This window comes from Ambystoma mexicanum, chromosome 2q (assembly GCF_040938575.1).
Source record: "Ambystoma mexicanum isolate Mex_15411 chromosome 2q, UKY_AmexF1_1, whole genome shotgun sequence".
Taxonomy (NCBI): Eukaryota; Metazoa; Chordata; class Amphibia; order Caudata; family Ambystomatidae; genus Ambystoma; species Ambystoma mexicanum.
Genome location: NC_090924.1, coordinates 1,320,215,496 through 1,320,228,744, shown reverse-complemented (window position 1 = coordinate 1,320,228,744; position 13,249 = coordinate 1,320,215,496). Strand labels below are relative to the sequence as shown.

Sequence of the window (13,249 nt, the reverse complement as noted above, 5' to 3'; positions counted from 1 at the left end):
ACAGGAACACAGGCGGCACACACGGAGACTGAGTCAACTAACCCAGACATTCCCACCAACACTTTCGTCCGCCCTGTGATTTAATTACTGCCAGATACCACGTTGGTGTGGAATTATCGAGACATTGGAAATCTCCCCACTACCTGAGGTTGTCATTAGCAGATGCACTGGTCACTAGAGTCTAAATGGAGAATAAGGGGAGCCATGAGAGAGCATGTTAGAGGCGAGGACTAGAGGAGTATAGAACATGTATGCCAGTCAGACCCAGATCAGGACAGAGCCGCAACAGGGGAGAATACGCAAGCCGAGCGCTTCAATTCAGGATAGAGATGCAAATTCACCAACCCTACTAACAATTTTCCCTTTCTGCATACACCTCAAACTCCAAACCAAACGCAACCAAAACCTACAGCACAACAAACCGCACAAACTTCACTACATTGCAACAACAAAACAAAAACACACATAGCTTTGCACAACAGTACACGGCTACTGGCCGCAAACACCCCAGGCCCAGCCTACGGACCCACTGGGCTGAGGCCGCCAACAGCACATCACTGCTCTCTTGCACTTTTCCTGCTTTCTCCCACTAACTCAACCTCCCCTCCTTTTTCAGAGCCTCCAGAGCGCCAATGGACCACTACAGTGGTGATAGTGCGCGGTACAAATGTCCTTTAACATTAACATCGACCCTCCCAACCTACCCCTCCGTACAGTTTACGCCAGTTGCACTCAAACTTCCTTAAGAGCCTGAGGACTTAAAGCCTGATCAGCTGATGCGACCATGAACACAGTAAAAACAGAACTGAGGTAATGGGCGCTGCTCGAGCCCTTTATGCAGCGGATGACGACGCTCGATGGAGGCTCTCGAGGGACTACGACTCAGGCCTTGAACACAGCGCCCTCTGGTGAGAAATTCTGAAGCAGTTGAGCTGGGATACGAATATCATAAAATGAGAAGTACATGGGAGGAACATCCAATCGAAAGAACGTTACAGTTGGTAAATAACTTGTTCATCTTTCCTAACCTCGCTGTTAAAAATGCATTTGCTCAATTTTCACTTCAGAAATTTTAATGAAGATGATCAGCCACTCCATCTTTGATCTAGGAGCTTTTATAGCACATACCTTTTGAATGCCAAGAACTTTAATTGGCTTGGATAATTGCACCTTCATCGAATATTCAATTTTCTCTTCCTTTAAAGGTTTTCCATGATGTGGCTTACAAAGCGAAAGACCGCATTGACCTGCTTTCAGGAATTGATGAGTTTTTAGACCAAGTAACAGTCCTCCCCCCTGGAGAATGGGATCCATCTATACGTATTGAACCTCCTAAATGTGTTCCTTCTCAGGTGAGTGTTTCCCTCCCCTGTCTCTCACACCACTTGCACATTAAAGTACTGTTTAAAGGGCAGTCACTTGTTGTTTTCCTGGAAATCATGCAATACTATTGCTAAACTGGAATTTCATCTTGATGGCAAATACAATTTCACACCAATGAAGACGTGAGAAACTTAAGTATATGGTTAAATGAGTATTTTAAATCGCACTGCTTCTGCTTTTTAATTGTCATTGGAGAGATGAGTGTATGTTGCTCAGCATTTGTGTGTAAGCAGCAGTGAGGAAAAGTGAAAATCATATGCTTGTTGGGAATGACTTGCAAAAATTCATGGGAGGGTGTAACTAATCTTTTGTGGGGGCAGAATGTAAAGAACTGGCTATATGGGCAAACATGAAATTCCAAGCGAGTGTGAGGAATTTGGCATTGCAGCAAAGCCTGGAAAAATATTCAAGAATTTGTGCAGTGTGGCTGTTGGCCTGAGGTAAATAGTACTAGCCATTGTATTAGTGATGCATGCCTGTCTCCAAGATGTAATTCTCTTACAAATCATAGTGAACGCTTGTTTCTTATACTTTTTTTTTTCTTATCGGCAACCACGTATACATGAGGCCTAGTGACTGGTCATTGTTACGATCAGAGGTGAGACAATAACATGAATCTGACACACAAGTAAATGGGCAGTGGCTTTTATTAGATTAACACTAAGCCAAGCTACCACTGCAGCGACCTCCAGCCGCCTGCTCACACCAACTGCTGCACCCTGGAATCTGTACCTCCTGCCAGCTATCAAGAGTTCCATGGTGATGCAAGAGTCACATAAATACAGGCAATAACATGAACCTGGTGATGGCATTGTGGCAAGAACCAACAAGTAAAGGCCGAACATTTTTACAGACAGAACATGAAGAAAGCATGATGTGCATTTCCAACAGTCGCCTTTTTTTTTATCATTCTAAGATAAGAAAGATGTAGTGCCTACCATATATAAAAAGCTGTCTGAAACCTTTGTGCTGTGCTGGGAGGTTTTTTGTTGTATACTGAAAAAATAATTGGGTATTGGAAAATGTATTAATGAGTGATGCAGTAGCAGTGAGAGGAGATGGAGTGGTAGAGTGTAGCTGAACTGGGATGCAAGATGTTTAGTAAATGTTCTCATAGCAGTGTGCTTGATCATTTGTACTTTAAATGGTTGGATGCCTAGGACAATGAACAATTTTTGTAGCTAAGAGCTGTTGTGCATTTGTTTTAGGGCATTACATGTATAGGGACTGTTATTTCTTTGCACTTGTGTCAAAGGTCTTAAAATGGTCCTTGTTTTGTGTGAAGTGGAACCATTTTATCCAACACTGAGGTCCGGATAATGTGAGGCCCCTTGAATACACAAACACACGGTGTTTGAGTGCATTGTCTGTTTCTTAGTCATTTTAAGGTTCAACCATGGTGTAGCTTGTTTTTTAAGCACAATATGTTCTGTTTTATTGCAGCCACATGTATTTGACCATCAGTTCTTCGGTTCATTAAGACTCACTTCTGTATGCCTTGCTGGGAAAACTTGCTCATGGAGGAGGCTGGGAATTGGCCAAAAAGATTCTGCAATGAGCAAGCAATAGAATTTAATATTGCTAACTCTCAGATGTAAACCCTCCGTACCTACGTGGGTGGGGTTGGGGGGAATCGTGTTCCAATCAGAGGCCCCCCTTTTTGAAAACACCCTCTAGAGCCTTAATTTTTATCCAACTTGGCTTCCCTTTTTTTATGAAGTTGTTAGAATCTCTGATTTCTTCTTTTCTGGGTGCTTTCCCTTTTTTTTTTTTTTTGGACTCGACTGACTTTTCAGTTCAGTTTCCGTCCTGGCCAAGGCACGGAACAGTGCTGAATTCTGTGGTTGATTGAACACATCTTGCTGATCAGGGTGGAGTGGGTGTGTAGAGCGTTGATCCTTTTAGACCTGTCAGCCGCATTTGACATGGTTAACCACTCCACCCTGCTTGATTGCCGTCCCAGGGCTGTCCTGTCGGGTTCATTCTTGGTCTTTCTTTTCTATCGGGTTGGGTTCAGTCTTTCTCTTCCTCCCTTTTGTTCTGAGCCAGTGCCTCTGTCTTGCAGAGTGCTTCAAGGCTCTGTCCCGTCCCCTATTGTATTTAATATCTATATCCCCTCCCATGGCCTCTGTTACTCCTATGCTGATGACACCCAAATCATGAGACTGGACTCCTATCCAACCATACACTCACAGCTACGTGGTGGCCTGGAGGCCGTGGGGGACAGATGGCCAACAACTGGCTGAAATTAAATGGGGACAAGGCAGAAGTACTGGTCACAAACTTTGCTTTCTCTTTTCTTTCTCCTGCGGTTTCTTTATGGGCATAGGATAATTGGCAACATCTCTCTGCCCCCTGCCTACACCAGTTGCCGTGGTTGAGGTTGTCTGCTTCAATCTTGAAGAGGTAGTCTGGATCTTGGGACCACCACCCCTCTCGTTCATGAGGGAAGGCCAGAAAAAACTGCAACCACCCATTCTATTTTGGGTGAAACCCAAATGCACCAATGATCGACAAATACACTGAGAGGTGCCCTCTTAGCCATACAGACCAGGTGCGGTACAAATCTATACATGTGTGAGCGAAGAGCTGAATTCCATGGTCTGACACCTATATGGATACCCTGGACTAAACACCAAGAAGCCATGTTGCTGACGTCATTGGAGACACCACGACATAGCGTTACACATGAAGCACACATGAAATCCGCACTGCGTGACAAATGCACACTTGCATACATGAAGAATGAGCATACAGTTTTATAGTTGCAGGACAGATGCATATACATACTAAGTCATGCCACAGATATCTGTAGTGAAGTGTTTTTTTATTTTTTCATATGTATGGACTCGCATAGTTTATTCATGAACAAAGCCAACACGTGTTTCAACCTAAAATGTCTATCAAGGCTGTATAAACAAGCAGTGTCATAAAACAATTGGTGGTGACAAGTGAGTGTGCGTGAGGGTGTGGTGTGAGTCTTTTTAATGAAAAATTCAGCGAAAAACTACTTTTATTTAAACCGCATTAGTGCCAATTTGCATGGCGAGCGTGTTATAAAACATGGCATATTTGCATTACAATATTGGTAGACCAGTCATAAACACCATATGCAATTGTAGTTGTGGAATGCTCCATGAGAGAAGGGTGGGTTGGAGCACCAAGGAGCAAGAGTAAGGAGGATTAGAAAAGGTTCTGACTAGTATGACTTGGAGAGGTAATGTGAATAATCTGGTTGGTGGTCGGTCATTTTTTCGAAAAAATGTCGGAAAAAGTTGAATTCCGTTTTTTTAAATTATATATTTTGGGGTTCGGGATAAAAAAAATGGGTAAAACAAAAAAATAAATAAAAAAAGGGGGACGGGGGGACCCCCCACTTCGAAAAAAGATTTGACATATTTTTTTCGAAAAAATGACTTGACGTTATTTTCGAAATGTTCACTATAAACCAATCTGGTTCTTACCGTGGTCGGTGTATATTCGATGGGCCCTGTGTAATGGTGCTGGTAGGCAGCTGGTGGATGGAAACAAAGGGATTGTTAACTTCTAGCATGGAAATTGTCTAATTGCCAAAAATAATTGTTGCTGGAGCAGCAGCCTCTGGGTGGTTCAGTGTGATTGGCACGTATGTTGCCCTCTGCTGCCCATGGTGTTGAGGCATGATATGATATGATATGATATGGTATTTGTAACGCGCCTATACACAAGTGTTTCAAGGCGCGGCATGCTGGAGTAACTAGAGTGCTCATCCATGTGTCACTGTGGGCTGAGTGTCGGGTTCCTGCCACACGAGTCTAGGTCAGTTGCAGATGTTAGCATGGGTGCATCAGGTGGCAAGGATTAGTGTCGGTGCACAGAGATTGGTTGGGGCTCAGCATGGTACTCAAACTGATTAATGATAATTAGATTAGCTATGGGATTAACCTGCGCACAGTCCAGGAGATCTGTATAATCATGCCAGTACAGGTGTGACTGGATTAGTAGTGATCCTATGGCCAAGCGTTAGTGTAGTTCAAGTCTGGGAGTCCCCTGTAGCCAGAGTCTAGGTGATTGCAGAAACAGCAGGGGTGCATCTAAGGTGCAAGGACTGGTGTTGGTGCACAGAGCTCTAGTAAGGGCTGGAAGTGGTGCGCTCGAAAGTGATTGCGTAGTGGTGATTGCATAATTGGTTAAGTAAATCTAATGCGTTTATTCCTAAAAAAAAAAAAAATAAAAAAAAATTGGACGCCGGTTCAGGTATGGCAAATTCGCAAATTTGTTATGGTCCTACAGTCTGCCGTAGTTGGAGTGTATAACTGAGTGCCCTGCAATAAAGTTAAGATAACATGGGGGGGCAGGGGAGTGGTGACAGATGGCCTAGTTCCGTGCAAACCGTCATGTGGTGGGGTCTGAAGGTGCCGGAGGTCGAGGAAAATCTAAAGCTTAATTTATCGTGATTAGCTCTCTGTTCAGTAGATATGTAGCTGTACATAGTGGATGGAACTATTGATCACTAATTTGCGTAAACCTCTAGTTCGCTTTGTGCTCCTTATGTAAGAGGAAATAAAGTAAGCGACTAAGCAGATGATCGTGTAGCAGACAGAGAACTGGGCAAGCTAGGTGGAATACTGTCGTTTTGCAGCCATTTCAATTTTTAGGACAGCTGGTATAAAGCAGCAGGGTGAACAGATAGGCTGACATGGAGTTTGAGATCAGCTCATTGGTTGAGTACCAGTTGTAAAGATTCTGCAACCAACCGGTCACAGAAATAGGTTTGTCATCAAAAGTATTTGGCTGTGCGGTCATTTACATTTTCAAGTGTTCACTCGTCAATATGATGCACTTTCCCAAACAAAATAAAGTTGACATTGTGATTTAGATACATTTTTTTTAAACCTTAATGAAATGCATGTATACAATGTGGATCTACGTGATCCGGCCGCGGCCCGAAGGTTTGCATGACAAAGGTGCGAACTACCAAAAGGTTGCACCTTTCTCATGCGAACACGTGTACATACCCATACCCCCACCCACAACACACCCATGACATGACACACCCCATCCACGCCCTCAACACGCCACCACCATAAACAAACCCTCTTACCTTCCTCTTCATGCTGGGTCCCTGCAGCGCCAGTTCCCCTTCACCTCTGTGATAGGGAACCGGCGGCGCAGGGTCTTTTTTTACAATTCTACCACCAAAGGATCGAACTTTTGGTGTTTGGAGTTTATTTTCGACGGTCCAAAATGGACCGCGCAAAGATTCCGGAAGAGGTCGCTACTTTTTGTGTAATTTGGCCCTGTGGAGGTCCACGCACACCTTCACAAGATTTTTCTTTGTCGACTGGGATTCCAGGGAGGAGTCCAGAGTCTGCCAAGCAGTGCTGCGCAACCTGTTCTCTTGAAGGTGAGCCTGTTGAGGAGGTAAGAGATGCTTAAGTTGAGCCTTGCCACCTCACGTGGTTGTGCATGTGTACTGCTATGTATTCTTTATTCATGAGCATGTGAATCCATGCCGGACACCATGCTGGAGATGGAACAGGTTAATTATCTGTAACTGTTGTCCAGTATGGGTCTGGCATGGATTCACATACAAACTCTCCCTCCTACCCCTCTGTCTCTTCTCTTGGTCCTACTGCCACTTTATGTGCTACCAAATCTGAGAATGGCTGCCTGGAGGGACATGGGTAGAGGGCAGTCATTGGCTGGGGGCAGTATGACCCAGAGCTCAGTGATTGGTTGTTAGGAGAAAGTTCAGAAATGAAACTGATTATTTTTTTTCTTTACAGAGGATTCCCAGCCTGATGACTGGGAATATTCATGACATATGAATCCATGCCAGACCCATGCTGGAGAACAGTTGCAGACCTAATTCCCGAAAAACTGGGAGCACACCTGTATTGTTATATCAATTTGTTTAACGTTAAGATCAGTCGGGGTGCAAGGGAGATATCCAACCCTGACACTAGGTGGAATTTAACAGTAAAAGACAAGATGTCCACAAACTGGTGGAACCCTCCCGGCCCTCGCACACCCAATGTGTGTTGAAAAAACAATTCATTTCTTTTCTAGCAAAAAAAGTGCATCATGACTCCATAGTATTTCTGAAGCAATTCTGCTTTGTTTCTATGATGGTGTTCATGTTGAAAAATGAGTTCATGAGAAATATTTATAAAAGTAATAAAGCAGCAATAAAGTATATTGATTCAAGTAGATTACATTATTAAAGAACATCAACTATGTCAAAACTATTTCCTTCATTGTTCAACTTGTAATGAGTGGCTATTCTTTATCTTAATACAATTTTGCTCAACGTGTTTCGGGAAGACTTTCCCTTCTTCAGGAGCTGCTAATTCTCTGGTATTTCATTAATCTCTAAAGTCAATTAGATAAGATAATGTTTTAGTCTTTTACACTGCAGTTAACAATTCTGTCATGACTAATCACCTGGATGATGTTACACAGATGAGTGTTCAATTTTTTCTGGTGTATCTTGCATTCAAATTCAGACTGCGTCCACCTAGAAGTGGAACAATTTAAAAGGGTGGGCTATATCATGGCCGTTTAGAAGAAGCTATTTGCATTTAAAATTAGCCATACGCTAAACACATCAGATTTTGGCTGTACCTGTCGAGGTGGCTCAAAAGGATTCCGTTGGTTGTTCCCATTTTGCGCAGTCTATTTTAAATCCATATTGTAATCAAGATTCCCTGAATTGCATATCCAGTTCTTTCCTGAAAATGCAGGCAAAGGAACTGTTACTGTTTCAATTGCTACATGATCTTGATGACCCTATTATTGTTATATCAAAACTAAGGCCTTTGACTCTTACCCATTAAAGGCATGTGGATTCTAAGGTTCCTTTGCTGTTCATTGAGTGTTAAATCACTCCTGCAATGTGTTCCACATTCTGCAAGCGAATGGGAACATTTCTTTAGAGTAGGGAATAATTAGAAGCACAAACATTACCTATAATTTAGGTTAATGATGGATGTGGGGAGTACCCCAATACGAATTAAAGATCCTATTGCAGCCTCCCACCTTTCTCAAACAGCTGTGTCTGGAAATGCTGCCTCAATGGAACCACGAAAAGAAGCAAGTTCCAAAATGGGTGGTATTAATGGTGACGCATCATCACACCGTTGCGGGAGGACGTCATTGTTTACTTTTCGTTCGTCACATAGTCATGACGTTACAAACCACCTACTTTGTCTGTGTTTTTGTGGATCGATGTCCAAAGGCATATTTATTAGTATCTTGTCCCTATTGAAGCTTATACACTTAATAAACGTGACGTGTCGCTGTGTATACCAGCTCCTAGTTCATTAGTTTGGCACCCGGGTGGACAATCATCTAATCTTAGATTGACCGCTAGTGACCGCTGATGTATTCATATGGGCTGCTATCCCATCTGGTAAACTATTGTTCTTTGTTTAGAATGGTATGGCTTCCCCTCAATGTTTACCATTTTTCTCAGATGTAATAACTTTGCTTAGGTGTCTTAATTATGTGATCTACCTGAATCAATATACTTTGTTGCTACTTTATTACTTGTATAAATATTTGTAATGAACTCGTATTTTTCAACATGAACACTATCATATAAACCGAGCAGAATTGCTTCAGAAATACTATTGGAGTCAACTCATTTTTGGCTAGAAAAGAAATGAGATTTTTGGTTGTTTTTTCAACACACATTGGGTGTGCGAGCGATGTGAGGGTTCTACAAGTTTGTGGACATTACTGAACAACAGTTACAGGTAAGTAACTTGTTCCTTAGTGATGTGACTGGAAAGCACATAACTGCCAAGTCTACAGTCAAGGCTGCCAATGCACTAGCCATCCTAACGCACTACGACCGACAAATCTGGTACAAGTGGGGACCCATTCTCGACTTCCTGCCAGAGGACAGAAAAAGCAGAGGCCATGGCCTATCTTTCATGAGGGTAAAGTGGCATTTGACCATGCAATAACGGTCAACCTAGATATTGGTGACAGATGGGCAACTGAATTGCCCTAAGCCGTCCAGGTTGGCTCAGGGCTTCAAATTTCAGGCTGGACGCCCTAGCCAAGGTGGTTGACATGCCTTGCGACGGGGATAACCTTTTCAGAAAGGCAATGGACAATCCCTTCTCACCATTGCTAGGGGAGTTTTCCTAATGGCCACTTGAGGTAAGACTTCATAAAACTATCCCTTGGCATACAGGTCCCAAACTTAGTAAACGTCTGTACTACTCGAGGTAACTTGGTAGTGGCAGAGCAGTCAGGCTTATCATAGGAAGATGTGAGCTGTAGGGAAGTACCCTGAACCCAGTGAATAAAATGGTCCAGAGAGACACTTTCACATAAAATGTTATATTAAAATATACATTTATTATATTTACACAAGGAAGGTAGATACTTGGATCACTTAACCAACACACACAAGAATTCTTTAACTTTTCAAAGGTCATTGCTTCAATGGTAGTTTCTCGCAGTGCATTTGCTACAGTGTTTCACAGTTTTACCGTATTATTGGTACAATCCTCACTTGCATTACGACAAAGATGTATAGTAATTGTATTTAGTTAGCAAAACCACATAACGTAGTCGTTTAGGAAGGAGAAAGGTTGGTTGAACACCCAACAGCAGAGCTTAACATTCTATAGACATGTTTCGGACAAACTAACGCTTTAAAAAGTCCAATCCCTAACTGTACGAAAAAGTCAATGTAGGAGTGGATTACAGTCTGAAGAAGCAGTATAAAGGCAAAGGTTGCTCGGGATACTTGGCAATTCGGCACAACGAGGGGGTCCTTGCCAAAGGACTCCCTAAAGAGACACACGCCGGCAGCTTGGGTCGGAGGTAGAGTGGATATCCTTGACACCCCTTCACGTGCTCCAGGCCTTCTGGATCTACTTGTCGGTTCATGGTATACCTTTCACCCCACAGTACTTGAGGTTAGAAGAAATGCTCGTAGCTGTATTCTCTATGCAGCAGTGACGGACCCGGTCTCCCGATTCTTCTTTCTGGTGACAAACGGATGGACTTTGAATTGGATGTCTCAACAGAAGCCTTGAGAGGAGCCTTTGCATGAATTTCTTCTGTCTCCTTGGTCTGCGGTTTTGCCACCTTTTTATCAGCTCCAACAAAGGGCTGTATTCGCCCGAACGAGCTTCGATTCTGAAGTCCTACATTTTGGAGTGGGGACTTAGAGGAGTATGATCATGCTCCTGGAGGTCCAACAGGAGCTCACCAAAGTACTGGGCAGATTCGGCCTTGCAAAGACGCACTGCAAATGGGTCAGAGCTCTCCTGGCATTCGCCGTCTGCAGCTCTGGAAAGGCACATCACCTCAGGAGATGGTTCAATTTGTAGTTCTTCTCAGGGCTGGTTGATCCCACCAGCCAAAGGGAAGGAGTCGTTCTCTTAGGAGCTCATCTGTCGAGTGGAAAACTGGGTCAGGACTGCAACGGTTGCTTCAGTGATGAGAACAGTCTGCAGGCGTTGGTCTTCAGCTTCGGTTGCTTCAGATTCCAGTTCTCAACTTGCCTTTCATCTCAGGAACTTTCTCACATTCCTCTTATCGCTCAGCATTTTACAGAAAGGATTGGGTGGCAGGCCAATTGGGCCAGCCAGCCCCCCAGTGGGAACTGAATCCATTCAGGCATACAAAGGGCAGGGGCGTGAAGAATTCCTCCCCTACTTCTTGCCTGCCCAGACACACTGGCACCTGGACGGGGACATCCAAGGGTTCCTGCCAAAGTTAAAACGCACACAAACCTCCCCCTCCCAGTATGGTAGAAGGGCTAACTAAGAACAACCACAATAGAAATGGCGAAAGAGGAAGGAGCCACCATGTTGGAATATGGGTGACCCTATTGTGCACATCCAAGACTGAATACAGTCTGGTTTAAAAAATAAATGCACAATTGTTGGTGGAACACAGCCACCAGCCAAAACTATAGGGTTGTCTGTGACAAAAAAGTCACAGGAGCAGAGGGAAGGGGTGGGGAATAGATATATCCTTAGCACTCCACATAAGGTGGTGTGCTAATCTCCCATAGTATAACATTTTAGGAATCCTACAAAGTATCCCTCTGTCCTTAAGAACTGTAGTTAATAAGGATAAAGAATCTCAAGAGAACCCAAAGGGTCCAGAGCAACACTGTACACAAGGTGCTGTGTGCTGCAAAAGTCAGATTCATTTAAAGAGATCTGGAGGAAAGCAGTCTCCATAGTAAAGGTAAAACATGGAGAACAGAGTTCCAAAGGTCAGAGCAAATAAGACTGAATGAGGGGGAAAAGGCTCCCCTCATTCAGGATGGAAGGAAAAATGTCCAGAAGTCAGCAAAAAGTGCTGGGGGTCTCACTACTTTAAATGGCTGGTGGCAGTGGTTTAATTTTTCTTACCATTGTGCTTTTCTACCGCAGGCTGAAGCCTCAGCTGCAGGACAGCACCCAAGGGTGACCATTTTGTCAAATTGGCTCCTGTCTTTTTGCCATTTTCTGTTTGGGCTGTCTTTCTTGGGTTTTACTGTGTTGAGACAGGTTCGAGCCCTTTGTTTTGCCTTTGGCGGGCTTCAGCCTTGAAGCCCGCCTCTGGCTCTAGTGTGTCTGGAAGGACAGGATGTGAGGGAGGGTCCCGAAAACTCACATGTCCATTGTCTCTAGGAATGCCCGATTGCAGCCAGTCCTGATTGGCTGGCTTGCTGTCCTTTCAGGACAGCCACCCTGATGTGTAATTGACACCAGACGACCTCCCAAGTACTGCCTCAGGAGCCCTCCAGACGGCCTCCCTCTTGGCCCCACGACTGAGGAACAAGGGCCTGCACCGCTGTAGCAAGACAGAATCCGCTGGGCTACTCTTCAAACCAGAAGTACTGTTTAGGCTTGGGATACTTGTCTTATTGCTTTTTTAGCTGTGCTTTTCTCAATTGGAGTTCATTCCAACTCTTTTCACAGGCTTAACAGCTTGTGACCCTACAAGTGATTATTTTCTACGAACTCTCGAACTTTGCAACACTTTGATTTAAGAAGTGCATCAGATCAATATGCATCAATTGACTTTGGCTGTCCTGGCTCCCTGAAGACACTTCTGGTCCATTGACTTTGATACGGTTTGTCCCCCATAGGTGGTAGCTTGTTGCAGACTGTTACCTCTGGGAAAGGCTTAGCTAGATTTAATTGGAAGAGTTAGTTGTCCTCACATATACTGAGAAACTGTTTAACCTTATTCTTTTCCTATCTGCAACCTCTGAATCTGCAAATTGTACTGTGAGCTATATAAATGCCATTACTGTCCTTGTGATTGAAGTCACTTCAGGGTGTAGGAATTGTGTAAGAAGTGTATCCAAAGATTATCCACCAACTTATTCTGAAAGGTATATTTACATTGTTATATGAATTGCCTTTTTAAAGAACGCTCATTTAAAAATGTTAATTAAATAACTAACTAAATCCTTGAGTGTTACTTGGCTACTTGCATTCACGGATTTCATTTGTACAGCGCTACAGCTCACAGGTACTCCTCTTGAGATAGTGTGACTGAGCAGCCAGGCCTAACAACTTGTGTAGTACTGATCTATACCAAAAGGGGGGTTACCTAATACCAAGCAGATAAGTGTTGTGTAGTCTTGCATGGTGTTAACTGCATCAATTCTTACCTAACACTCCTACCGCATAACCCTCTTGGTCTACGGCACAGTAGGCGTATAGGGGACGTTCCCAGGTCTGTAGAGGAGTCCAGCATTAACCAGAAGCCGCCAGGATGCAGGCGAAGAAGGAAGCTTGACCAGACACGCCACGGACAAATGGGTGCTCAATGTCATCGAGCAGGGACACTCTGAAATTCCAGGACCAGAGCCCCTGCATTCTTCCCTTGATAAGACGAGAGCAGCATGTTGCCC

At 43.8% G+C, this 13,249-nt stretch overlaps 1 protein-coding gene across 5 annotated transcripts in view; it reads left to right on the top strand.

Moving 5' to 3' along the window:
- The window catches only part of SLC4A7 (solute carrier family 4 member 7), a 1,353,206-nt gene that overhangs the window by 439,228 nt on the left and 900,729 nt on the right, over positions 1–13,249 (top strand). For all 5 annotated transcript variants that reach the window (XM_069648779.1, XM_069648778.1, XM_069648775.1 and 2 more), the window contains one exon: positions 1,206–1,352. In XM_069648779.1, the coding sequence (XP_069504880.1) occupies positions 1,206–1,352 (147 nt within the window). The remainder of the gene's footprint in view (positions 1–1,205; positions 1,353–13,249) is intronic.